This window comes from Anomaloglossus baeobatrachus, chromosome 9, assembly GCF_048569485.1.
Source record: "Anomaloglossus baeobatrachus isolate aAnoBae1 chromosome 9, aAnoBae1.hap1, whole genome shotgun sequence".
Lineage (NCBI taxonomy): Eukaryota > Metazoa > Chordata > Amphibia > Anura > Aromobatidae > Anomaloglossus > Anomaloglossus baeobatrachus.
This window is the reverse complement of record NC_134361.1, coordinates 206,193,257-206,220,291: the sequence shown is the minus strand read 5'-3', so window position 1 is coordinate 206,220,291 and position 27,035 is coordinate 206,193,257. Positions and strand designations below refer to the sequence as shown.

General features: G+C 48.8%; 2 protein-coding genes across 2 annotated transcripts in view; both read right to left on the bottom strand.

Annotated features, from left to right (window-relative positions):
- PHYHD1 (phytanoyl-CoA dioxygenase domain containing 1) overlaps positions 1–26,774 on the bottom strand; it is a 48,603-nt gene extending 21,829 nt beyond the window's left edge. Inside the window, exon 1 of the mRNA XM_075324321.1 lies at positions 26,710–26,774. The gene's annotated coding sequence lies outside the window, so the exon portion shown is untranslated. The remainder of the gene's footprint in view (positions 1–26,709) is intronic.
- On the bottom strand, positions 269–26,796 carry LRRC8A (leucine rich repeat containing 8 VRAC subunit A). The gene is made up of 3 exons (XM_075324316.1): positions 26,710–26,796; positions 5,245–7,402; positions 269–3,494 (listed from the first exon to the last, which is right to left on the bottom strand). Exons 2-3 carry the CDS (start codon positions 7,393–7,395, stop codon positions 3,219–3,221), a joined length of 2,427 nt encoding a protein of 808 aa, XP_075180431.1. The 5' UTR covers positions 7,396–7,402; positions 26,710–26,796; the 3' UTR covers positions 269–3,218.
- Positions 26,797–27,035: the final 239 nt, after the last annotated feature.

Sequence of the window (27,035 nt, the reverse complement as noted above, 5' to 3'; positions counted from 1 at the left end):
AGCTCCTAACCACTGTGCATATTCTGCTGTTTAGCAGCGGTGGACGGTCTCCAAGGCAACCAGATGAAAACAAAAAGAAAAATGTTGATATCTCAAGAACGGCTGAAAATTTTAAGAAGCAGTAAATTGCAAAATTGCTTGATCTTAGAAGCTCTATCCGATGATACCCATTTAAGAAAATTGGCGGGAACTCTTTAAGTGTAGCAAATTGAGGCATTTGCCTTTCTTCTCACATTGTCGGTGGAAAATAAAACTCAAACCAAAAACATTGTTTGGACTAAAGTATAATTTTACTTGAGATCTATGCAAACATGAAGGACAAGTGACTTACATGTACATTTTCCCTTGAAGCCAGAAGAAAAAAAAAAAATAAAGGTCCGTTAAGACAAAAAACGGCCACCTGATGCAGGCGACCGAATGTAACGAAATAGAAAGCTCCTGCGGAGCGACGTACAAACATATAAATGCAAAATGGCGCAATTCTATAGATCATCTGCAGGGTATGGAAGACATTAACGCGGAGGTGGAAAGATGACATCTTTGGACTGCAGGATCTCATGCAACAGGCACATCGCTGATGGCGTGAAACAAGACTAAGGCGTCAAAAGCGTAAAACTAAACTAATAAATACAAAATGTACAAAATAAGAGCCAAAAAGAATAAAATAGCCTTAAAATTGCCGTAACAGGAAAATGTGTGCAATAACCTCATAAAAATAAATTGGGATGAGAGGAGCGGGCACATTTTAAATCACACCGCCCCTTTAAAATATAAAATAAAAAAAAAATGAAATGTCCAAGGTTTTGTTCTGATCCGACAAAAAAAAAAAATGCAGAGAACACAGTCAAGCGGTCGTGAGGAGGATGGAAGGGACGGCCGACAGAGGTTTGGCAAAGTATATAGGACAACAAAGCCGCCTAGGGCTACATTATCTGTTTTATGGAGGGCGGCCCAAGGGTTAACATTGTCCTCCTATCTGTGCACAGCTGAGGGGCCAGGGCAGAGATAACAGCAGAGATAGCAGTGCTGGTCCATAGTGTGGAGGCAGCTCCTCCCCGCAACAATGGGGCAGGGGACTTTGCACTATCGGGGGCTTGCAGCTGAGAAGTTTCATGGTCCACAGATATTTAGATATTTTCTTCTGCTTCAAGTCAAATCCTTAAAAAGGAGAATTTTAGGTGATCTGAGCTCCAGTAACCACAAAATGCAGACAAGCGCCCTTCTCCATTAACTACCACACTTATCCAAAATTTAGGTGAAAAATGTATGGGAGGGTCACTGGTGAAGGGAAAGGGTCCAGGAATTGTGGAAGGGTAGAAAGTCACTGAAAAAGGGGACGAGAGTAACGAGAAAGGGGCGAGAAAGTCCCTGTAAAGGGAGTCACCGGAAATAAAGGGGGGCCAAGAGAGTCACCGGAAGGAAGGGGGGGCGAGAGAGTAATCAGAAATAAGCGGGAGCTGAAAGAGTCACCGGAAAGGAAGGGGGGGGGCGGCGAGAGAGTCACCAGAAATAAGCGGGAGCTGAAAGAGTCACCGGAAAGGAGGGGGGCGAGAGTCACCGAATAGGAAGGGGGAAGAGAGTCCCCGGAAAGAGGGGGGCGGCACAAGAGAGTCCCTGGAAGGTGGGGTGGGTGAGAGTCACCGGAAATAAGGGGGGGTACAAGAGAGTGACTGGAAATAAGGGTAGACGAGAGAGCTCCCTTAAATAAGGTGTATGGGCGCAAGAGAGTCACTGGAAATAAAGGGGGGGCAAGAAAGTCCCTGTAAGGAAAGGGCGCAAGAGAGTCCCCAGAAGGGAGAGGGGTGAGAGAGTCACCAGAAAGGAAGGGGAGGGGGGGGGTGAAAGAGAGCCGCCGGAAAGAAAGGGGAGGGGGAGCGAGGGAGCGCGAGAGTCACTGGAAAGGGAGGGGAAACGAGAGTCACCGGAAAGGAAGGGGGGGGGGCGAGGGAGCCACCGGTAAGGAAAGGGAGGCGGAGCGAGAGTCACCGGAAAGGAAGGGGGGGGGGGGGGAGACACAAGAGTGTCACCGGAATGGGTGGGGAGTGAGAGAGTCACTGGAAAGGGCACGAGTCCGGTCACTAGGGTACAGGTGAGGAGGCAGAAGAGTCTGTGTGCTGAGAGGAGTAAGAATTCAGGCACAGGGGAAAAAGGTGAAATAAGAGTCCGGGCAGTGGGCAGAGCCTATTTGGCGTCTCCTTCTTGCCCCAGCTTCATTGAAAGGCCTCTCTATCTGCATATAGGGAGACAGATAGTAAAGCACCCGAGAAGGACCAGGAGAAGCGTGAGGGAAATGCCAGGCGGCCTCTTCTCCCCATACCCAACTCCATTATCAAATTCTGCTTTAGGATAAAGCAATGATTAGTAATGGAGTCTGTCTGGATTTCTTTCTGGGCAATGTTCGGGCGGCCTTATTCTCCAGACAGGTTCCCTTAAATGAGGCGGTTCATTGGATGCCTTGAAGGATAGCTATACCGTGTGGGACTAAGGGGGTGGTAGATGACACAGGCATTCAGAAAAGACCCCCGTTTCATGCTCTGTGCCAGGAGTAAGACACTATCATTATTCCCCGGAGTGTTTCTCTAAATATTCTAAGAGCAATGGAGGATATACACGTGCGTGGTGTACATATCTATACATACACACATTGTGATGACTTCCATCCGGTCTCTGCATTACGCTTCTGATCGGCGTTGTGGGTCGTGTTGCCCATTTTTGCCATCACCCTTGCATAGTCAGAGCAGGGGGCACTTAGTTAATACCGGATTCCCACACTTTGGCACAGTGGTCCGCTATGTCTGTAACATCAGCTTAGCTGGAGTGACGAGAACACATAGATTAAGGCTCTATAGGGATCGGAGACATGCAAAAAACAAAAAAAAAATGGAGGAAAAAATGGAAGCAGTAGACGCACATCAAATAAAGCACCAGAGCCCTTCCTAAGAATAGCAGTAGAGGAAGAAGCATGGGATGGCGGTAATGACTTCTAAGTTAAAGCTGTCCGTCTGGAGATAGGACGTCTGTGCAGAACAGGAATGGGTGGCGACCTTCCTTCCCTTCCAGGGTCATCCAGTATGTGAGCCCTCGGGACAGAATGCCAGATCGCGGTGTTCAGTGCTCATCGGGGCATTTAATGGCTCATTACTGTGTGTTGATCATCAGCAGATGCCCCCCGACCACCCCCAAACCCCGGGGCCAAGTTCCCTTGACTTGCTTCTTCCTCACACGGGTTCCTTGTCCGCTCTGGTTAACTTCTCCTTCACCTCCAGAGGCAAAGTGTTGAACAAATCCTCCTCCACCACAAGTCCGCTGCGTTTTAGGAGGTGACACTCCCCGAGCTCCACAGGGAGACACTCCAGTCTGTTGCCCCGCAGCTCCATCTGGGCCAGGTTGGTGAGCTCGCCCACCCGGGAGGGCAGGGCCTGCAGGCCGTTGTTCCCTAGGTTCAGTGTACGAAGTTTCTTGCATTGGAAAAGCTCCGGCGGCAGATTCTCGATCTACGGAGAGAAATGGGTTAACTTAAAAGGGAAAGTTCTGATGACGGTAAAATACGAAGTGGTGGAGACCCCTTTAAATGTCCTAAGTCAGGCAAGGTCACTTGGATTATGTAGGCCAATGTAGTCTATTAAAGGGGTACTCCCATTATATAAAGTCATGGTAAATAACCACGCCAAGGCAGTAAAGCTGCAGGGTGGAAAATTGACAAGGTACCGTATTTTTGGATAACACACACCTTACCTCCCAAATTTTGGGGAGAAAACGAGGGGTACTTCTTATAGTCTGAATGTAGGGCTGTGTGCTGCAGGGCTGTGCTGCAGGTGGTGAGGAAGGGGCCATCCTGAGGACATCGGCGGTGTGGGCTTCAAATAATAATAGCGCCCCAAGTAGGCGTGTGCGCAAATAGAGCTCTTGGCTCAAAATTTCATCTGTGCATGCGCCACCTCCTGCCCATTGATGTCCCAGCAGTGGAATTAAGGAAAATGGTGCCCGGAGGTGGCGCGTGCGCAGTTGAGATCTTGGCTTGTCATTGAGCTGCTAACTCAAATCTGCGCACATACCGACTCCAGGCGCCATTTCTTTGAAGCCCACACCACTGACAGTTCCTGGATGTTTTCTCTACCTCACATCACCGCCAAGCATCAGAGACACCGCCGCACTGCCCTCCTTCAAGACCGTCCCTGCCTCCCGTGTCCCCCGCTCCACCACCACACCACCCTGTTCCATGACTGCCTCCGCCTGCTGTGACCCCCACACCACCATCGCTGCCGCACCACTCCACGACCGTCCCTGCCTCCTGTGTCCCCCCACTCCACCACCACACCGCCCTGTTCCACGACCGCCCCTGCCTCCTATGTCCCCCGCTCCACCACCACACCACCCTGCTCCACGACCGCCCCTGCCTCCTGTGTCCCCCGCTCCACCACCACACCGCCCTGCTCCACAACCGCCCCTGCCTCCTGTGTCCCCCCAATCAACCGCCCTGCTCCACGATCGCCCCTGCCTCCTGTGTCCCCCGCTCCACCACCACACCGCTCTGCTCCACAACCGCCCCTGCCTCCTGTGTCCCCCCAATCAACCGCCCTGCTCCACGATCGCCCCTGCCTCCTGTGTCCCCCGCTCCACCACCACACCGCCCTGCTCCACAACCGCCCCTGCCTCCTGTGTCCCCCGCTACACCACCACACCGCCCTGTTCCATGACTTCTGCCTCCTGTGACCCCCCACTCCACCATCGCTGCCACACCACTCCACGACCGCCCCTGCCTCCTGTGCCCCCTGCTCCACCACCGCACCACCCTGCTCCACGACCGCCCTTGCCTCCTGTGGCCGCCCCACCACCCTGCTCCACGACTGCCCTACCACCGCATCACCCTGCACCACGACCGCCCTTGCCTCCTGTAACCGCCCCGCTCCACCATCGCTGCCGCCCCCCACCCACCTTCCTTTTCTCCCCCAGGTAAGACACCAACAGATTAGAAGACAAACCCCTTTTTTTTCCCCTAAATTTGAGGTGAGTCTTAAAAAAAAAAAATACAGTACTGTGTTTTGGGCTATGCACAATGGAACAATTTTAGCAAAAGTTGGTTGAACTACTGGGAGAGATTTTTTTTTAATTTTTTTTTTCTTTTTTTATAAAAAGGGGCATTTCCCATCTTGTAAAATTAGGTAACCACCACTACTTAAGTCGCACCCATCGCCTGGCAGAGTAGCAGTTTGCGTTAAAAGATATGGTGGCACTAATACTCACATGGTTGGCAGTCACAGCAAAATACTGCAAGTTCTGTAGTTGCCCAATCTCCGCGGGGATGCTCGTTAGGGTATTGTGGCTCAGGTCAAGATGGCGGAGCTTTCGGCACAAGCACAGCTGAATGGGTATTTTGTCTATCTTGTTGCGGTTGAGGTACAGGCGCTCGAGGCTTGCCAGATTGCCAATCTGAATGGGGATGTAGGCGATATGATTATACCAGAGCTTCAGGGAGGTCAGTCTGTGCAGATGCTGGAAACTGATGATCTCCTCGATGGTCTTCAAATTATTATCCTTCAGATCGATCTCTTGAAGGTTGTGAAGACTAAAAATGGAGTGAGGGATCCTCTCCAAATCGCAGCGCACCAGCTCCAGTTCTGCAAGGTTTACCATCTTCTTCAAGCTGTTGAGAACCATCAGCTTGGTGCCCTCATTGTTGACTGAGAGCTTCTGCAGGTGGACACCCACATCGGTCACCACTTGGGGTAATTTAGTCAAGTTGCTCTTCAGCCTCAACACTTTCAATCTCTTCAACTCACGTAGACCATCGATGACGATATACCGGTTGTTCTCGGAGCTCAGGTTACCGGTCAGGTGAAGTTCCTCCAAGTTTTTCAAGCTATAGATCCATAGAGGAATCTCCTTGATGTCGGTAAATTTGATGTGCAGCGACTTCAGGTTCTCTCGGAGGAAGGCCAAAGCCGGCGCCTCAATTTTAGCAGCTGTGTGGTACAACCAGAGCTCTTTTAACCCCAGTAGCTGGGCGATGCTAGGCGGGATGGTGACATCTGGTATAAGTTCTAGTTTTAAGACTTCCAGCTCAACAAGGTCAAACACCGTGTCGGGGATGCCGCTCAACATGAACAGGTGCAGCTCCAGCTTGTCCTGGGAGTTTTTGGTGATCCTCTGCCGTAACTTATCCAACGTCCACTCGTGATTGAGATTCAGCTGTCTCAGTTTATTCTCGCTGACTTCCGACAAAAAGACGGCAAAGCGTTTCGAGTAGAGCGGATCGTACTGGTCGATGAGATGCAGCATGAAGGCGAAGTCGTTCTTCACGTCTGGGATGTCGCTGTAGCTGCTCTCCTCTCGGATGGACTCGAAGGAATATTTTTTTAAGGACCTTCTGAGCATCCACCAGAGAGTGTAGACGCACACGAGGCCGTAAAAGCCCACCAGGCTAATATAGAAAGAGGCCAAGATTTTGAAGAGTGTGGCCAGTGGATGAGCGCAACGATACATTCGATAGCCGGTGAGGCTTTCAATGTCTACCTTGCAGTCCACATCGAAAGTAATGCTGCTGACGTAATACACCGTGTAGCAGAGGATCAGAATAAATTTGATGACTTTGATGATTGTTTGTCGCATATAAAGCCTGTAAACTATATCCCCCTCTTCTACGTGAGTTCTGAACTTCTTCACCTTCTCGAACAAAGCTTTGGCCTGCTCACCCTCCTTTTTATCCAAGACTCCGGTCTCTGTTCGGTCGACAATCCCCTGTTCCACCCTGGACTTACTCCTTTGGAGCATGGGCACGGTGGCTTCTACATCTTCGCTGGCAGTAGAAGACTTCTTGTCGACCGAGCCGTTCATCTTTCCTCCTGTGGGCTTAGTATCACTTTCTTCCACCACGGTTTCGGACAGGGCTCGAGTGGTCCACGGTGAATCAAAGCATTTGAGAAGGATGGACACAAAATGCTCCAACTTGGAGCTGGTGCGCGGAAACTTAAACCAGAAGTTACTACAGGCCAAAAAGATCAACGTGTGCAATAATACAAGGTAAGGAAAGTACTTGGCGAACCAGTGTAGCCGGTTCTCATAGCACACGGCATCAACGTAGTTATACTGATGTCTATCCAAGTCGTATTTGATGCCCGTCGGGCCGAGTTCGGGTGGTGGCCCCAGGCTACTGTTGGTGTACTCCGTTTCGGGAGGTGTATAGGCACGGTACGAATCATTACAACTGTCATGGGTCACCCATTTACAAGGCAGGCAGATCATCTTATCCTGTGTGACCTGCAGGGTGCCCCCAAACACCGCTATCATCAGCATGACGATGGAGATATAGTCCGTGAAGACATCCCACCATGGTTTCAAGATGCGATAAGCCGGTTGCGTGTCGGCAAAATACCGAAGCTCTGTTACAGGGATCATGGCTCACCTGGAAACAAGAAGACAGAACAGATTTCAGTACAATCCCTGAGAAACCTGACATCTATTTATACCAGCAGAGGACAGGTGAGGACAGAGATTACACAAGGGAAAGGGATTAGAAATAATACAAAGGATACAAAAGGGATCGTAAAACAAATGCTCCTCACTTTCGGGAATTTTAGTTGCATTTTAAACGACTAGCCTACATACAACACGTGTTTTGGACCACTCTGATCTTACAGAGAACCTTTAGCAAGAGTGTGAGATGGATTAAAGGGGACTTGTCATTTGCCATAAACATTTATTGTTTCTACCTGGTGTAAATGCCGCTGTTCTCCTGATTCTGGCGCTGTTTTTCTTTTGTTCCTGCACCTCTCTGTTCCTGAGATATGGCCCCTTCTTTCTTGTATATAAAGCTAGTCATGTTAGTCAAGTGGGCGTGGCCCTCATAGTTTCCCTATGGAACCACGCCCACTTTGCTGAAAGTACTAGATTTATATAAAAAGGATGAAACGGCCATATCTCAGGAACGGAGAGGCGCAGCAACAAGAGAAAAACTACGCCGGATTCAGGAGAACAGCGGCTTTTACAGCAGGAAAAAAAAAATACATATTGATAGTAAGTGACAGATCCCCTTTAAATCAGAGAGGCAATTTTAAACCGCAAGGAAATAAAATGACTGCTGTTTACAGTTCACCAAGGACTGGGGATGGGAATTAAAACCTATTGCCACAGAAGTCTCATTGTCTCTTCACCTCTGTATTACTAAATAGGACGCCAGTCGCACAACTTTATGATACAAGGCTCAGCATACCTGGCTAACATGTAGTGATGAGGGAGCCGAGCCACCCGATTTGGTAGCCCTCAATACTGCGTTTGGACAGGGATAGGGGGTCAGCAAAAAGTGAGGACAGCCAAACAAGTATTCGGGGAACATTAATCTGATGTGTAAGGCCAGCGTTTTTGTTTTTTTTTAAAAGACGTGTCAACAAGCTGTGTATGGTATTGCACCTTCCCTCTATTACAGTGCATAGCGCTAAACTGCAAAAAAAATTTTTTTAAAAATTATACATAATATTACACGCATCTAATGTGTGTATAATTATATATATATATATATATATATATATATATATATATAATATTATATTATATATACACATATACACACACACACACACACATATATATACAAACACACATATATAATAAATATACACACACACACATATACACATATATATATATATATATATATATACATATATACATATACATATATATATATATATATATATATATATATATATATATATATATAAAAAAAAGATACGATTCTGGATGACCCCTTTAAATGGGATCGGTGCACGTTTGTGCTTGCAAGACATGTTTGGACCGATACTTCTCCACCTACTATAGGCAATATATTAACAAGGTAATAGAAAACCCTGCGTATACTATTACAGCAACTAATTAACCCTCGGAGGATTCTCTGCAGCTCCAGATGTCGCAGTAAAATGCAGGGTTGGGTTAAGCAACGCACTTCCCATACACCCGGGCCATGCGAGCTGATTCATTCCAGCAGAAGGTCACCTTTCACAAGGAGAAGCCACCAACAACAAAAATAGCGTGCGCGTCCTCAGAATACATTTACAAGCATCGCCCACCGCAGCGTCTACCAGTATACACTTAGAACTACGTAATGACTGCAGAGGCAAGGGAACATCTATGGCAAAGGTTAGGGCTACAGAATCATCGGTCCTTGCTGGGCCGCCACTGTATTCCAACCAAACATGCATGCCACCGGTCCATTTTTATTTCTTCTTTGTGGGGCTGTCATAGCTCTTGGCTTTTTTCCTCCCTAGAGAACAAGCGAGAGCGATGCCTAGGCATTCTAACCCAATAAGTCAGTCTCCTTTTCTCTATCGGTTCATTGGGGGGACACAGGAAACCTTGAAAACTATAGTTACGATGTCCCCAATGAAGGCTCCGAGAAAGATTTTACGGTGAGTACCCAAAATCTTTTCTCTATTGCTTCATTGGGGGACAAAGGAAATCATGGTTTTCTGTGCCCCCCAATGAAGTCTCAGAGAAAGAGATTTTATGGTGAGTATCGAAAATCTTTTTTCTATCGCTTCATTGGCGACACACAGGATACCATGGGTGCTGTGTCCCCCAATGAAGGCTCCGAGAAAGATTTTACGGTGAGTACCCAAAATCTTCTTTTCAGGTTCAGCAATCAGACTCCAACCAATTTTCTAGACAGGTGATAACTTTTAATGTTGGAAATGATCCTTCAACTGATCATCCTCTGTCATAATGTAGTCTTAATTACAGAGTCACCAAAAAAAAATGACTGTTTAAACCAAGCATTCGGAGGCTAAACATTTTAAAGTGCCTTCCCAACAGTTTTCCCATCCATCTTCACCCACTGCTGTCTTGATTGACAACTATGGCTTTACAGGAGCCAGAGAACGGGAGAGATTGAAAACAAGTAGTTTGGAAGTTCCACTGAATTGCTCGGCCACGCCAAGGGTGCACCAAGCGGCTGTGCTTGGTTTGAACAGTCATTTTGTGCTAACAGATGCGGATAAGTGGACCCGTGGAAGTTCGGCTCAGCTGGACTTTAGATAAAGTTCGGTTTGGGACCCAGACTTGACCTGAACCCAATGGAAGTCGCTAATTGGGCACTAAGTGCCCACATGCAGCTAACCATTAACAGATCACTTCAGGGGGTGGGCAGCTTTGTTTGTTTTGTTTCATGCACACTACATCCGATCAAGCTGTTACCCCGAATCCGAGCTATTCATACGAGCACTGGGCAGAGCACCGGGCAGAGCACTGGGCCGCTCGCACGAGTCGTTTGCAACGTAAAGCATCCAAACTGTGTCTGTATGGCTTATGTTAGGGCTGTTGCACGCTTTCACTAACCATTGACAAGGCATGCAAAGCCCTAGCCCCATAGAAAGTGAACTGTAGCTATGCTAGATTCGGATTTGTTATTTTCCTGCTGCACCGACTTACACGGCCACACGCTTAGATGAGAAAGTCAAACAATGATGATGCGCTGATCACAGGGCGCTGGCCGGGGAGCTGACAGAGGTGCGTATTCAGCCCCAACCAGTCACAAAACACATAAAACGGTGTGACGCATATTTAAAGAAAAGAAAATATATCAAAGTCCACGCACAATAAGACAGGAGACGTCTTCCAGTGCTGGGTGAGCAGCCAAGAATTTTCTCATAAATGATTGCTGGCAGTCCGAGTGCTGGCCGTGCCCCAACCTGAGCGCCAGGACCCTCTACAATGTGACCAAACATGGCAGAGATCTGCCTGCCCGATCTCTGGGAGAGGGGGTACCGTAATGGGGTCACCTACTATGCACAAAACCCACCGTCAAACCAACCCCATGGTTCAGAAGACTATTAAAAAGGAGGATGACGACCAAATAGGCGCACATATACTTTAATAGTTTTTTGTTTTATTTTTTTATTGGGGCGGGGGGGGGTGTACATCAATTATGAGTTTGTTTTTTTCTATTTATTTTATCCATATACAATTTAATATTTCCATAGATCTCACTTTTAGGACCGCAGTATATATATTTTTTTATTTCTAAGGAAAAAAAAGATGGTAAACATTGATTTTTTTTTTTTTAACATGTTTTTCTTATTTTTAGTATTTAGTTTCTCTAGGCTGTTTGCTGTATATAGACGTCTGTGGCAGGGCTTCATGGGAGTACAAAGATGGTGGCAAGTAGGCTCATGGATTTGTACCATTGGTCGTACAACCACACCCGACGTGTGGCGTACTAGGACGTCTCTATGACAGAAGGGGTTAAAGAGTGCCGCCATTTTCATCCCCTCCTCTGAAATACTGACTCAAATAAACCCCCAATCATTTTATTAAATGATCCCACACACTTTAGATAGTGTTGGTGCCCCTGCCTGATCCTTCTCACTGAGTCCGAAGGCTCCACACATTAGATAGCGCCCCGTTTTGACGACATTTGCCAAGTTCGGCCTACTAGTCTGTTTACAGCCTGCAGTTGCCCATAGCAACCAGACTCCTAGCTCTCATTAACCACAGAAAATGAAAGCAGAAACCAAAATGGCCGCTAAGCATCTCACCTCCACCTCATCCTTACAATGTTTTGAGAGAAAAAAAAATGTCTTCTGGTGTACAGATATAACCGAGTAAAGAGAGCCGATGGTGTTACTCAGAAGGCGACCATCTTGACTTTTATTTTAATGGACAACTTATCAAAAAATCATGGACGGACAATGTTTTTTTATGGAAATACTGAAAAACCCTAATAAATCCTTATGATTATAAGTGATACATGTCTATGGCGCCATAATCCTGATAAAGATATTAGTTGCGTTCACTTTAAACTGTAAAATAATTAGTCAAAATTATCTCCAATTTCTTCAGCTTCAAAAAAATAATCACGGACGCCTTAAATTTTTTTTTTTTTTAAAAATGGGCCACTTTATTTTTGTCCTATTTTTACAGACTATCCTGGAATTTCTGGACGGTTGGCAGGCCTAGTTACTCGGTCTAAGGCTGTGTTCACACGTTGCTTTTTTTCATGCGTTTTATGCAAAACCAATAAGAAAGGTTATTTGCTGCGTTAGGCTGTGCGCACACAGTGCGTTTTTGCCGCTTTTTAAAGGCAGATTTTCACAAATCTGCAAGGATATCCTTATGCCAGAAAAGTCTATGTGTTGTGCACACATTCAAGATTTTTTCCTTGCAGAAAAAAAACATCTGCCACTTGTCAATTCTTTCTGCATTTTTTTTTCCTGTGTTTTGACAAAGTTCAAGCAATGAAGAAAAAAAAAAGTTTAAAAATTGTCTGCAATCAAACCTGCAACGTGTGCAGTCTTATTGCTGTTTTCGTAGTGAATAAAACTAACTTTATTTAAACATGCACTATAGACAAATGACAAAAAGATACAGGAAGGAAAAAAAGAATGGCAAAACCACCCCCCACCCCCCCCCCAAAAAAAAAAAAGAAAAAACAGCATACAAAACTGCAAAAAAAAAAAAATTAAAAAAAAAAAAGTGTGAAAAAAATAAAAACCAGCAGAGACAAAGAACACAAAACCCGCAGCGCCCAAAAAAAAAAAAAAGGAGAAAAAAACCCAGCAGAAAATAGAAAGAAGGGAATTTTGTTTACTTACCGTAAATTCCTTTTCTTCTAGCTCCAATTGGGAGACCCAGACAATTGGGTGTATAGCTATTGCCTCCGGAGGCCACACAAAGTATTACACTTAAAAGTGTAAGGCCCCTCCCCTTCTGGCTATACACCCCCAGTGGGATCACTGGCTCACCAGTTTTAGTGCCAAAGCAAGAAGGAGGAAAGCCAATAACTGGTTTAAAGACCAATTCAATCCGAGGAAACATCGGAGAACTGAACCATACCACATGAACAACATGTGTACCCGAAAAAACAGAAAAACCCCGAGAAAACAGGGCGGGTGCTGGGTCTCCCAATTGGAGCTAGAAGAAAAGGAATTTACGGTAAGTAAACAAAATTCCCTTCTTCTTTTTCGCTCCATTGGGAGACCCAGACAATTGGGACGTCCAAAAGCAGTCCCTGGGTGGGTAAAAGAATACCTCGTGATAGGGCCGTCAAACAGCCCTTTCCTACAGGTGGGCAATCGCCGCCTGAAGGACTTATCTACCTAGGCTGGCGTCTGCCGAAGCGTAGGTATGCACCTGAAAATGCTTGGTAAAAGTATGCAGACTCAATCAGGTAGGTGCCTGACACACCTGCTAAGCCGTAGCCTGGTGCCGTAATGCCCAGGATGCACCCACGGCTCTGGTAGAATGGGCCTTCAGCCTTGAGAGAACCAGAAGCCCAGTAGAACTGTAGGTTTCAAGAATTGGTTCCTCGATCCCCCGAGCCAGGGTGGATTCAGAAGCTTGCGACTGTTTACGCCGACCAGCGACAAGGACAAAGAGTGCATCCGGGTGGCGCAGGAGCGCCATGCGGGAAGTAGAACCTGAGTGCTCTCACCAGAACCAACAGATGCAAATCCTTCTGAAATTGATGGACTGGACGAGGACACAAAGAAGGTGAGGTGATATCCTGATTGATATGAAAGTGGGATACCACCTTAGGGAGAAATTCCGGAATCGGACGCAGAACTACCCTGTCCTGGTGAAGGACCAGGAAGGGAGATTTGTATGAGAGCGTTGCTAGCTCGGAAACTTTCCTAAGAGACGAGACCGTTACTAGAAGGCCACTTCCCGAGAAAAGCGGGAAGGGAGACCTCTTTCAAAGGCTCGAAAAGCGGCATCTGGAGAGCAATTAGAACCTTGTTCAGATCCCAGGGCTCTAACGGCCGCCTGTACGGAGTGCTGAGAAGACAAACTCCCCGTAGGAACGTGCGTACCTGAGGAAGTCGTCTCTGAAAAAATACAGATAGCGCTGAGACTTGTCCCTAAAGGGAACTGAGCAACAACCCTTTTTCCAACCTAGATTGCAGGAAGGAAGGAAACATAGACGATGCAACCGGCCAGGGAGAAACACCCTGCGCCGAGCACCGAGATAAGAATATCTTCCACGTCCTGTGGTCAATCTTGGCGGACGTTGGTATGCTAGCCTGTCTCATGGTGGCAACCACGTCCTGAGGTAATCCTGACGACACTAGGTTCCAGGACTCAAAGCCACACCATCAGGTTGAGGGCCGTAGAATTCAAATGGAAGAATGGCCCTTGAGACAGCCAGTCTGATTGGTCTGGTAGTGCCCCCGGTTAGCCTACCGTGAGGCACCACAGAACCGGGAACCACAACATCCTCGGCCAATCTGTAGCGACGAGGATGGCGCGGCCGCAGTCGGTCCTGATCTAACGCAGCACTCTGGGCAACAATGCCAGAGGTGGCACATAAGGTAGCTGGAACTGCGACCAATGCTGAACTAAGGCGTCTGCCGCCAGAGCTCGATGATTGTGAAACCGTGCCATGAAGCTGGCACATTGTTGTTGTGCCGTGACGCCATTAGATCGACGTCCGGCCTCTGTCAGCGGCGCCAGATCTCCTGAAACCCGTCCGGGTGAAGAGACCATACCCTTTCGGCCACACCCCGGCGACTTAGGAAGTCAGCTTCCTAGTTTTCCACGCCTGGGATGTGAACTGTAGATATGGTGGATGCCGTGTCTTCCACCCACATCAGAACCTGCCGGACTTCCTGGAAGGCTTGCCGGTTGCGCGTTCTTCCTTGGTGGTTGATGTATGCCACCGCTGTGGAGTTGTCCGACTGAAGTCGGATTTGCTTGCTTTCCAGCTGCTGTTGGAAGGTTTGTAGGGCAAGATACACTGCTCTGTGTTCAAGAACATTGATCTGAAGGGTGGACTCTTGCCGAGTCCACGTACCCTGAGCGCTGTGGTGGAGAAAAACTGCTCCCCACCCTGATAGACTCGCGTCTGTCGTAACTATCGCCCAGGATGGGGATAGGAAGGACCTTCTTTTTGACCATGAGGTGGGAAGAAGCCACCACCGTAGAGATTCCTTGGCCGCCTGAGAGAGAAAGACGACTCTGCTGAGGGAGGTCGACTCCCCGTCCCATTGGCGGAGAATGTCACATTGTAGTGGACGCAGATGAAACTGCGCGAAAAGAACTGCCTCCATTGCTACCATCTTACGTAGGAAGTGCATGAGGCGTCTTAATGTGTGCGACTGGTTCTTAAAGAAGAGATTGCAGCCCGTAGTGAATGCTGTTTGTCTAGCGGAAGCTTCACTATCGCTGAGAGAGTATGAAACTCCATGCCTAGATATGTTAGCGATAGGGTCGGGGTCGGATCTGACTTTAAAAAGTTGATGATCCACCCAAAACTCTAGAGAGTCTCCAGCGCAACATTCGGGCAGTGTCGGCATGTTTCCTAAGAGAGTGCCTTGACAAGTAGATCGCCTAAATATGGGATCACAGAGTGACCCTGAGAGTGCAGGACTGTGACTACTGCTGCCCTGACCTTGGCGAAGACCAGTGGGACTGTCGCTAGCCGGAAGGTAGAGCTACGAACAGAAGGTGTTCGTCTCCTATAACGAAGCGTAGAAACGCTAGTGCCCTGGATCAATCGGCACGTGTGGATAAGCATCCTTGATGCCTAATGATGCTAGGAAATCTCCTTGGGACATTGAGGCGATGACATGGCGGAGGGATTCCATCCGGAACCGCCTGGTGTCCACTAGCTTGCTGAGCAGTTTTAGATCCAGAACGGGACGGAACGGCCCGTTCTTATAGGCACCGCAAATAATTTGGGGTAAAAACCGTGACCTTGTTCCTGAAGAGGAACGGGGGTCATCACTCTTTCTGCCTATAGAGTGCACCCTGTTTGCAGAAGAGCAGCGGCTCGGCCGGGAGGTGGAGAAGTTCTGAAGAATCGAGTTGGAGGACGAGAAGTGAGCTCTATCCTGTACCCGTGAGACAGAATGTCTCACACCCAACGGTCATTGACCTATGGCAGCTAAATATCGCCAAGGCGGGAGAGCCTGCTACCGACCGAGGATGCGGAGAGAGGAGGCCGCAAGTCATGAGGAAGCCGCCTTGGAAGCGGGTTTTCAGACTGTCTCCTTTTTTGGGCGTGACTGAGCCCGCCAAGAATCTGAGCTCCTCTGATCCCTTTGAGTCCACATTGGACGAGGAAAAATGGGACCTGCCCGAGCCTCGAAAAGACCGAAACCCCGACTGCCTCCTGCACTGTTGGGGTTTGTTGTGCCCGGGCTGAGGAAAGGATGAATCCTTACCCCTGGACTGTTTAATGGTTACATCCAAACGCTCACCAAACAGTCGGTCAGCAGAAAAAGGCCACTGGTTAAGCACCCTTTTTTGGAAGCAGAATCTGCCTTCCATTCACTTAACGAGCAGACCAGGCTCTGCTTAAAAACACGGAGTAGCGGAGGCTACTGCCGCACGGTTCGCAGAGTCTAGGGCAACCTGAATCGCGTAAGAAACAAATGCAGACATTTGAGAGGTTAAGGATGCCACCTGCGGCACAGATGTACGTGTAACCGTGTCAATCTGTGTAAGACAAGCTGAAATAGCTTGGAGTGCCCCAAGGGCGAGAATGCTGGAGCCAACGGTGCGCCGACAGCCACATAGATGGATTTAGACCAGAGATCCATCTGTCTGTTAGTGGCATCTTTAAGTGCAGCTCCATCTCCCACTGCAACTATGGATCTAGCTACAAGCCTGGAGAATGGAGGATGCCGCTTGGGACACTGGGTCCAGTCCTTGACCACGTCAGGGGGCAGGGATAACATGTATCCTAAGCCGTTTGGAGAAGCGCATATCTGGATAAGTGTGGTGTTCCTGGACTGCCTGAAGCTGACTCCTCCACTGGAGGAGCTGGGAGAGAAATAACCAACATTCTATTGATGGACGCTATAAGATTATTCACTATGGCGTCACCATTAGGTGTATCCAGATTGAGAGCGGTCTCAGGATCAGAATCCTGAGCCGCTACTTCCGCCTCATTACACAGAGAGTCCTTCTGCTAGGACCCTGATGAAACCGAGGGCCGCTCATAGTGAGCCCGCTTAGGCTGTCTGGGACTGACGGCTGTGCAGAGCCGTGACTCTGGGATGCATGTGACATTCCCGGAGCTGTTAGTTGTTCACACTGAGGGGGGCCATGGATCAATGATTCAACAGTGCCCATGTTGTGAGAGACATGTCCGGACTGCTAGGCTTCTAGTATCATAGCCATAGTCTCAGAAAATCTGTCAGTAAATACTGCAGACACCGTCCTCATCCTCTGGCCATTAGCAGAGACTCCGGCTGAGTTGGATACAATGGGGGTCTATGTAACCTGCCGGCCGTATAGCCGTACATGCTGTACCGGCTGCATAGAAAAACATGTGGTTCTGCACCTTTGTTGTACACAGAGAATATGCTGATAACTCCTCCGCACAATCCAGGAGGGTATATACAACGTGCGACCAAACAGTGCAATGTATATAGTACAAGCATATCTATAAGTGCACTTCTGCACTAGTGGGGTTAGCACCACAGGTGCTGCTTAACGCCTGTTGCAGCGATTGTGTGACTATCAGAATGCCAGGGTCTTCCACACTTGTCTCTGTATCGTACAGAAACTGACACTAATGGCTGCCGGCGTCCTGTGTAGACAAGGAAGCCGTGGGCGTGCCTGAGAAAGTGCGGGAATCCGGTTTCACAGTGCACACAGTGAGAGGGGTGGAGTATGCAAAACATACTCCAGCTCTCAGCGCTGCTGTGCTATGCAGCGTCACGCCCCTACCCTGACTGTCAGGCCTGTGGGCGGTAACGAAGGGAGACTAGGCCCAGAAGCCGGGGACTCGAGTTAATAAGCGCGGCCGGCATATCAGTGCTGGCCGGCGCGGAAGTCCCCGGCGCACCACAAATCCCAGCGGCGCCTTAAATAAAAACGGCAGCGGCGGATAGCGCGGTAGTCACCCAATACACTAACACACCCAGCAACGCTGTGGTGTGCGATGGCACTAGTGCGGACAGCGCCGCTGTCCCTGGCGCACTAACACACCCAGCAGTGCTGCCGTGTGTCTGCGCGGTCCCCACAGGGACACCGAGTACCTCCATGTAGCAGGGCCATGTCCCTGAAGATACTCCGCTCCAAGTCCAGCAGATACCAGGGGCTGTGGATGGAGCACGGTCTCTGTGCCTGGAGACCGATAGAATCCCACTTCACCCAGAGCCCTGTAAAAAGGGATGGGGAAGGAAGCAGCATGTGGGCTCCAGCCTCCGTACCCGCAATGGGTACCTCAACCTTAACAAACACCTCCGACATGAAGTGGGGTGAGAAGGGAGCATGCTGGGAGCCCTGTATGGGCCCTCTTTTCTTCCATCCGACATAGTCAGCAGCTGCTGCTGACTAAACAGTGGAGCTATGCGTGGATGTGTTGCCTCCTTCGCACAAAGCACAAAACTGGTGAGCCAGTGATCCCACTGGGGGTGTATAGCCAGAAGGGGAGGGGCCTTACACTTTTAAGTGTAATACTTTGTGTGGCCTCCGGAGGCAATAGCTATACACCCAATTGTCTGGGTCTCCCAATGGAGCGAAAAAGAAACCTGTAACGCCAAATAAAAACTAGAGGAAAAAAAAGAACAGAAAACCTGCAGCGACAAAAAATTAAAAAAAAAAAAAAAAAAAAAAAGCAGAAAAATAAACAAGCATATCGAAAAAAAAAATGCAGAAAATCCTGCTTTTTGGAAGCTTTTTTTTACTGCCAAAAGAATGGATTTAGGTGCAGAAAAAAAGCAGAAAAAAAAAACCAAAAACATGCACTATAAATAAATGACACCAAAAAAACAGGAAGGAAAAAAGGATGGCAAAACACCACCAAGAAAAAAAAATTTTTTTAAAAAAAAAAAAAGCATACAAAACTGCAAAAAAAAAAAGTGTGAAAAAACAAAACCCAGCAGATTAAAATAACACAAAACCCGCAGCTCCAAAAAAAAAGAGAAAAAAAAACCCAGCAGAAATAACAGAAAACCCATAGCGCCAAATAAAAACCAGAAGAAAAAAAAAAAGCAGAAAAACCCGCAGAGCCAAAAAAAAAAGCGTAAGAAGAAAAAAACCCCACAGCGCCTAAAAGAAGGGAATTTTGTTTACTTACCGTAAATTCCTTTTCTTCTAGCTCCAATTGGGAGACCCAGACAATTGGGTGTATAGCTACTGCCTCCGGAGGCCACACAAAGCACTACACTCAAAAGTGTAAAGCCCCTCCCCTTCTGCCTATACACCCCCCGTGGGATCACGGGCTCCTCAATTTTAGTGCAAGAGCAAGAAGGAGGAAAGCCAATAACTGGTTTAAAAACAAATTCGATCCGAAGAAACATCGGAGAACTGAAACCATTCAACATGAACAACATGTGTACCCGAAAAAACAAAAATCCCTAAGAAAACAGGGCGGGTGCTGGGTCTCCCAATTGGAGCTAGAAGAAAAGGAATTTACGGTAAGTAAACAAAATTCCCTTCTTCTTTGTCGCTCCTAATTGGGAGACCCAGACAACTGGGACGTCCAAAAGCAGTCCCTGGGTGGGTAAAATAACACCTCGTGATAGGGCCGTAAAAACAGCCCTTTCCTACAGGTGGGCAACCGCCGCCTGAAGGACTTGTCTACCTAGGCTGGCGTCCGCCGAAGCGTAGGTATGCACCTGATAATGCTTGGTAAAAGTGTGCAGACTCGACCAGGTAGCCGCCTGGCACACCTGCTGAGCCGTAGCCTGGTGCCGTAATGCCCAGGATGCACCCACGGCTCTGGTAGAATGGGCCTTCAGCCCTGAGGGAACCGGAATCCCAGCAGAACGGTAGGCTTCAAGAATTGGTTCCTTGATCCACCGAGCCAGGGTGGATTTGGAAGCTTGCGACCCTTTACGCTGACCAGCGACAAGGACAAAGAGTGCATCCGAGCGGCGCAGAGGCGCCGTGCGGGAAATGTAGATTCTGAGTGCTCTCACCAGATCCAACAAATGCAAATCCTTTTCACATTGATGAACTGGATGAGGACACAAAGAAGGTAAGGAGATATCCTGATTGAGATGAAAGGGGGATACCACCTTAGGGAGAAACTCCGGAATCGGGCGCAGAACCACCTTGTCCTGGTGAAACACCAGGAAGGGAGATTTGCATGACAGCGCTGCTAGCTCGGACACTCTCCGAAGAGACGTGACCGCTACTAGAAAGGCCACTTTCTGAGAAAGGGAAACATCCCTCATAGGCTCGAAAGGCGGCTTCTGGAGAGCAATTAGAACCCTGTTCAGATCCCAGGGCTCTAACGGCCGCTTGTAAGGAGGGACGATATGACAAACCCCTTGCAGGAACGTGCGTACCTGAGGAAGTCGTGCTAGGCGTTTCTGAAAAAACAAACACAGATAGCGCTGAGACTTGTCCTTTAAGGGAGCCTAGCGACAAACCTTTTTCCAAACCGGATTGCAGGAAGGAAAGAAGAGTAGGCAATGCAAATGGCCAGGGAGAAACTCCCTGAGCAGAGCACCAAGATAAGAATATCTTCCACGTCCTGTGGTAGATCTTGGCGGAGGATGGTTTTCTAGCCTGTCTCATGGTGGCAATGACCTCTTGAGATAATCCTGAAGACGCTAGGATCCAGGACTCAATGGCCACACAGTCAGGTTCAGGGCCGCAGAATTCCGATGGAAAAACGGCCCTTGGGACAACAAGTCTGGTCGGTCTGGTAGTGCCCACGGTTGGCCTACCGGGAGGTGCCACAGATCCGGGTACCACGACCTCCTCGGCCAGTCTGGAGCGACGAGGATGGCGCGGCGGCAGTCGGACCTGATCTTGCGCAGCACTCTGGGCAACAGTGCCAGAGGTGGGAACACATAAGGTAGCCGGAACTGCGACCAATCTTGAACTAAGGCGTCCGCCGCCAGAGCTCGGTGATCGTGAGACTGTGCCATGAAAGCCGGGACCTTGTTGTTGTGCCGGGACGCCATTAGGTCGACGTCCGGCATCCCCCAGCGGCGACAGATCTCCTGAAACACGTCCGGGTGAAGAGACCATTCCCCTGCGTCCATACCCTGGCGACTGAGGAAGTCTGCTTCCCAGTTTTCCACGCCTGGGATGTGAACTGCGGATATGGTGGATGCCATGTCTTCCACCCACGTCAGAATCCGCCGGACTTCCTGGAAGGCTTGCCGACTGCGTGTTTCTCCTTGGTGGTTGATGTATGCCACCGCTGTGGAGTTGTCCGACTGAATTCGGATCTGCTTGCCTTCCAGCCACTGCTGGAAGGCTTGTAGGGCAAGATACACTGCTCTGATTTCCAGAACATTGATCTGAAGGGTGGACTCTTGCTGAGTCCACGTACCTTGAGCCCTGTGGTGGAGAAAAACTGCTCCCCACCCTGAAAGACTCGCGTCTGTCGTAACCACCGCCCAGGATGGGGGTAGAAAGGACTTTCCTTTTGACAATGAGGTGGGAAGAAGCCACCACCGAAGAGATTCCTTGGCCGCCTGAGAAAGGGAGACGTTCCTGTCGAGGGACGTCGACTTCCCGTCCCATTGGCGGAGAATGTCCCATTGTAGTGGACGCAGATGAAACTGCGCGAAAGGGACTGCCTCCATTGTTGCTACCATCTTCCCTAGGAAGTGCATGAGGCGTCTCAAGGGGTGTGACTGGCCTTGAAGGAGAGATTGCACCCCTGTCTGTAGTGAACGCTGTTTGTCCAGCGGAAGCTTCACTATCGCTGAGAGAGTATGAAACTCCATGCCAAGGTATGTTAGCGATTGGGTCGGGGTCAGATTTGACTTTGAAAAGTTGATGATCCACCCGAAACTCTGGAGAGTCTCCAGCGCAACGTTCAGGCTGTGTTGGCATGCCTCTTGAGAGGGTGCCTTGACAAGTAGATCGTCCAAATACGGGATCACAGAGTGACCTTGAGAGTGCAGGACTGCTACTACTGCTGCCATGACCTTGGTGAAGACCCGTGGGGCTGTCGCCAGCCCGAAAGGCAGAGCTACGAACTGAAGGTGTTCGTCTCCTATAACGAAGCGTAGAAAACGCTGGTGCTCTGGAGCAATCGGCACGTGGAGATAAGCATCCTTGATGTCTATTGATGCTAGGAAATCTCCTTGAGACATTGAGGCGATGACGGAGCGGAGGGATTCCATCCGGAACCGCCTGGTTTTCACGTGCTTGTTGAGCAGTTTTAGATCCAGAACGGGACGGAAAGACCCGTCCTTTTTTGGCACCACAAACAAATTGGAGTAAAAACCGTGACCTTGCTCCTGAAGAGGAACAGGGGTCACCACTCCTTCTGCCTTTAGAGTGCACACCGCTTGCAGAAGAGCATCGGCTCGGTCGGGAGGTGGAGAAGTTCTGAAGAATCGAGTTGGAGGACGAGAACTGAACTCTATCCTGTACCCGTGAGACAGAATGTCTCTCACCAAACGGTCTTTGACCTGTGGCAGCCAAATGTCGCCAAAGCGGGAGAGCCTGCCACCGACCGAGGATGCGGAGAGAGGAGGCCGAAAGTCATGAGGAAGCCGCCTTGGTAGCGGGTCTTCCGGCTGTCTTTTTTGGGCGTGACTGAGCCCGCCAAGAATCTGAGCTCCTCTGATCCTTTTGAGTCCTTTTGGACGAGGAGAATTGGGACCTGCCCGAGCCTCGAAAGGACCGAAACCCCGACTGTCCCCTCCTCTGTTGGGGTTTGTTTTGTCTGGGCTGAGGTAAGGATGAATCCTTACCCTTGGACTGTTTAATGATTTCATCCAAACGCTCACCAAACAGTCGGTCACCAGAAAATGGCAAACTGGTTAAGCACTTTTTGGAAGCAGAATCTGCCTTCCATTCCCTTAACCACAAGGCTCTGCGTAAAACCACGGAGTTGGCGGACGCCACTGCCGTACGGCTCGTAGAGTCCAGGACAGCATTAATCGCGTAAGACGCAAATGCAGACATTTGAGAGGTTAAGGATGCCACCTGCGGAACAGATGTACGTGTGACCGTGTCAATCTGTGTAAGACCAGCTGAAATAGCTTGGAGTGCCCATACGGCTGCGAATGCTGGAGCAAACGACGCGCCGATAGCTTCATAGATGGATTTCAACCAGAGCTCCATCTGTCTGTCAGTGGCATCTTTAAGTGCAGCCCCATCTTCCACTGCAACTATGGATCTAGCCGCAAGCCTGGAGATTGGAGGATCCACCTTGGGACACTGGGTCCAGCCCTTGACCACGTCAGGGGGAAAGGGATAACGTGTATCCTTAAGCCGTTTGGAGAAACGCTTATCTGGATAAGCGTGGTGTTTCTGGACTGCCTCTCTAAAGTCAGAGTGGTCCAGAAAAGTACTTAATTTACGCTTGGGATACCTGAAATGGAATTTCTCCTGCTGTGAAGCTGACTCCTCCACAGGAGGAGCTGGGGGAGAAATATCCAACATTCTATTGATGGACGCTATAAGATCATTCACTATGGCGTCACCATCAGGAGTATCCAGATTGAGAGCGGTCTCAGGATCAGAATCCTGATCAGCTACCTCCGCCTCATCATACAGAGAGTCCTCCTGCTGGGACCCTGACCAGTGTGATGAAGTCGAGGGCCGCTCATAGCGAGCTCGCTTAGGCTGTCTGGGACTGTCGTCCGTGTCAGAGCCGTCACCCTGGGATGCATGGGACACCCCCGGAGCCCGGAGCTGTTCCAACTGAGGGGGACCAGGGAGCAATGATTCAACAGTGCCCCTGGTCTGAGTTACTGGTCTAGACTGCAAAGTTTCTAGAATTTTAGTCATAGTCACAGACAATCTATCAGCAAAAACTGCAAACTCCGTCCCCGTCACCTGGACAGTATTCACAGGTGGTTCTCCCTGGGTCACCTCTAGCAGAGGCCCCGGCCGAGCAATTGCCACAGGGGCCGAGCACTGCACACAATGGGGGTCAGTAGAACCTGCCGGTAGAGTAGCCTCACATGCGGTACAAGCAGCATAGAAAGCCTGTGCCTTGGCACCCTTGCTTTTTGCGGATGACATGCTGTTGTCTCCTCTGAGCAATCTAGGAGGGTATATAGCCAAAAATCACCAGCGACCGTACAGTGCAATGTATAGCATGTAAGCATAAAAATACAAATGTACACTTCGGCACTAGTGGGGTCAGCACCAGAGGTGCCGCTTACCGCCCGCTCAAACGCGGGTGTGTGGTCGCCAGAATCCCGTGTCTGGGTCTCCCAGAACTTGTCTCCCCTCTCCAGCTCAGACTGCACACAGGAATGGCTGCCGGCGTTCTGTGAAGAGGGGCGAACCGTGGGCGTGCCTCAGACAAAGTGCGGGAAACTGGTGTCCCACTGTGTCCAGTGTGAGGGCTGGAGTATGTAAAGTAGACTCCAGCCCTCGGCGCTGACGTTCTGTACAGCGTCCCGCCCTTCCCCTGACTGGCAGGCCTGGGGGCGGGAACGCAACGAAACTAGGCCGCAAAAGCCGGGGACTCGAGTAATAAGCGCGGCCGTCATATATGCACGGCCAGCGCGGAAGTCCCCGGCGCACCACAAGTCCCAGCCGCGCCGCAGCGTGAACTGACAGCAGCGGCCGGCGCGGCAGTTCCCAATACATTGACTCACTCAGCAGAGCTGTAGCTAGTAATGGCACAAGCGCGCAGCGCTGTTGTCCCCGGCGCACTAACACACCCAGCAATGCTGCAGTGTGTCTGCGCGCGGTCTGTACGGGGACACAGAGTACCTTGACGTAGCAGGGCCCTGTCCCTGACGATACTCAGCTCCATATCCAGCAGAATCCCCAGGGGCTGTGGATGGAGCACGGTCTCAGTGCCTGGAGACCGGTAAAATCCCACTTCACCCAGAGCCCTAAGGGGGATGGGGAAGGAAGCAGCATGTGGGCTCCAGCCTCCGTACCCGCAATGGGTACCTCAACCTTAACAAACACCGCCGACAAAAGTGGGGTGAGAAGGGAGCATGCTGGGGGCCCTAGTATGGGCCCTCTTTTCTTCCATCCGACATAGTCAGCAGCTGCTGCTGACTAAACAGTGGAGCTATGCGTGGATGTCTGACCTCCTTCGCACAAAGCATGAAAACTGAGGAGCCCGTGATCCCACGGGGGGTGTATAGGCAGAAGGGGAGGGGCTTTACACTTTTGAGTGTAGTGCTTTGTGTGGCCTCCGGAGGCAGTAGCTGTACACCCAATTGTCTGGGTCTCCCAATTAGGAGCGACAAAGAAAAAAGGTGAAAAAAAAAAATAAAAACCAGAAGAAAAAAAAAAGAACAGAAAACCCGCAGCGCAAAAAAAAAAGTGAAAAAAATAAAAACCAGCAGAGAAAAAACAGAAAACCCACAGGGACAAAGAAAAAAAAAAAAAAAAGCAGAAAAATAAACAAGCATGGCTGAAAAAAAAAAACCTGCAGAAAATCCTGCTTTTTGGAAGTTTTTTTTTTACTGCCAAAAGAGTGGGTTTAGGTGCAGGAAAAAAAAGCAGTAAAAAAAGCAACATGGAAACAAAGCCTAAGAGAGACACCCATGACACGTGAGCCCTGCGAGACGTACTAAAAAAAAGTGAAGAAAGTCAGTTTTGGCCTTTATAGCAAGAAAAAGAAAACAAAAAAAAATTTTTTTTCAAAATAATTAACAAAAAAAAACAAACACATTTTTCCAAGAATAAAAATGTAAGAAAAAAAACCAAACCTTGTCTATCCTAAGGCAGCCTCATTCATTCACCTAGGTCCTAGAATCTACACAAATATAAACCAATCCCTACAAGCTGGGAGATGGGAAAAAAAAGCGAAAGAAAGCACCTGCTTGTCAGGACGTTGTATGGGTTCCTGTAACAAGCAGTCTTGAAGAAATCCTGGCAGAAAAACACAAGGCCTCAGTGAGTGCGACATTTTTGAGTGGGGGCAGGGCGGTCGTAACTCATTTAATGCACTCGGCCTCATAGGCAGACATGGGGTCGTTCGGATTTGGAGACCCCCGGCCTTCCTGCACTTTGCAGTGCGTACTCAGACCGTGAATATCGACAGCGTAAAAATGGCGGATGCACCATGCATAGATTTGCAGTACATGGGCATTAATGTGTTAAAAAGGTAAAATGGACCAAATCCCCCTCATTTTGTGATGGCGGGGTCATCCCAGGAGTTTAAGTGCCCTCATCAGAATGTGTGACAGTTCTGTGTTTACAGTTCTCATGCGTCTCCATGGAAACAGAAGATTCCGTAACCCTATGAGAACACTATGTGCAATAATTAAAGGGCATGTCCACCTCCGAGGACAATTTTTTCCCTACTAAATAATGTTTTTGCACTACTGTTTCAATTTCTGGCTTCAGGAGTTCACTGAGAGTCCATCAGTGAGCTTGTAACCTTTATCTTTTTTTCTGAGCTCCTTTCAGCTGATTTATGACCATACACCAAATGAATGTTGAATGTGCTGGCATACAAAAAGCCTGTAAAAGCCAAATGGTGCAAATTTTTTTAATTAAACCTAGTTGCAAAAATGATTATTAGCCCCAAATACATGCATTTAAAGGGGAAATAAAAAATCTAAAAAAAAAAGTGGAAAAATCCTTTAAATTTTCTCTAAAGCAATATTAGACACTGTTGTATGGAAAGAGCGTTGGCAGGAATCGATAGGATAGCTGGCAGGAGTACAACGGTATCTCAGCACTGGCACTGAATGGTAGGGCGGGCGTGGTGTCTGCACGGCTGAGTCAGCACAGCAATACCCAGATCTAAAAGGAGACACTCCGAGCAACCAATCAGGATGCTTCTCTTAACTTGGAACCTGCAGGAGGAAAATAAGAGCTGGTTTCTGATTGGTCGCTGTATTTTTGCGGGGTACAGGCACTTACCTTGGGGTATTGGTGATGCTATCTGTGTTCTGATGGAGTGTGAAACAACAAGTGCAAGGTATGACTGATAAAGTAACAGCGGCAGGTCCCCAACTCCATGGGAGCAGCTACACCTGGAAGAAGAGTAAAAATTAAAGGGGTTGTCCTGAATCCTCCACTGATGCCCCATATCTAAAGGTTACGGGCACCACATATGCCCCTTGGTGCAAGTTCCCCGAAATCATGTTTTTTAACCTATTAAAACCATATGGACATAGGTGGGGGTGTGGCTTACTAATTTTGGCCACACCCCTTTTAAAATATTATATAGGAAAATATAATAATAG

Bases quoted from the DNA above. Each gene is read 5' to 3' on its own strand.
- LRRC8A (XM_075324316.1), bottom strand. From the start codon at position 7,395: ATGATCCCTGTAACAGAGCTTCGGTATTTTGCCGACACGCAACCGGCT. The intron at 3,495-5,244 runs GTGAGTATTAGT...TTCTCTCCGTAG, and splicing joins TTGCTGTGACTGCCAACCAT to ATCGAGAATCTGCCGCCGGA.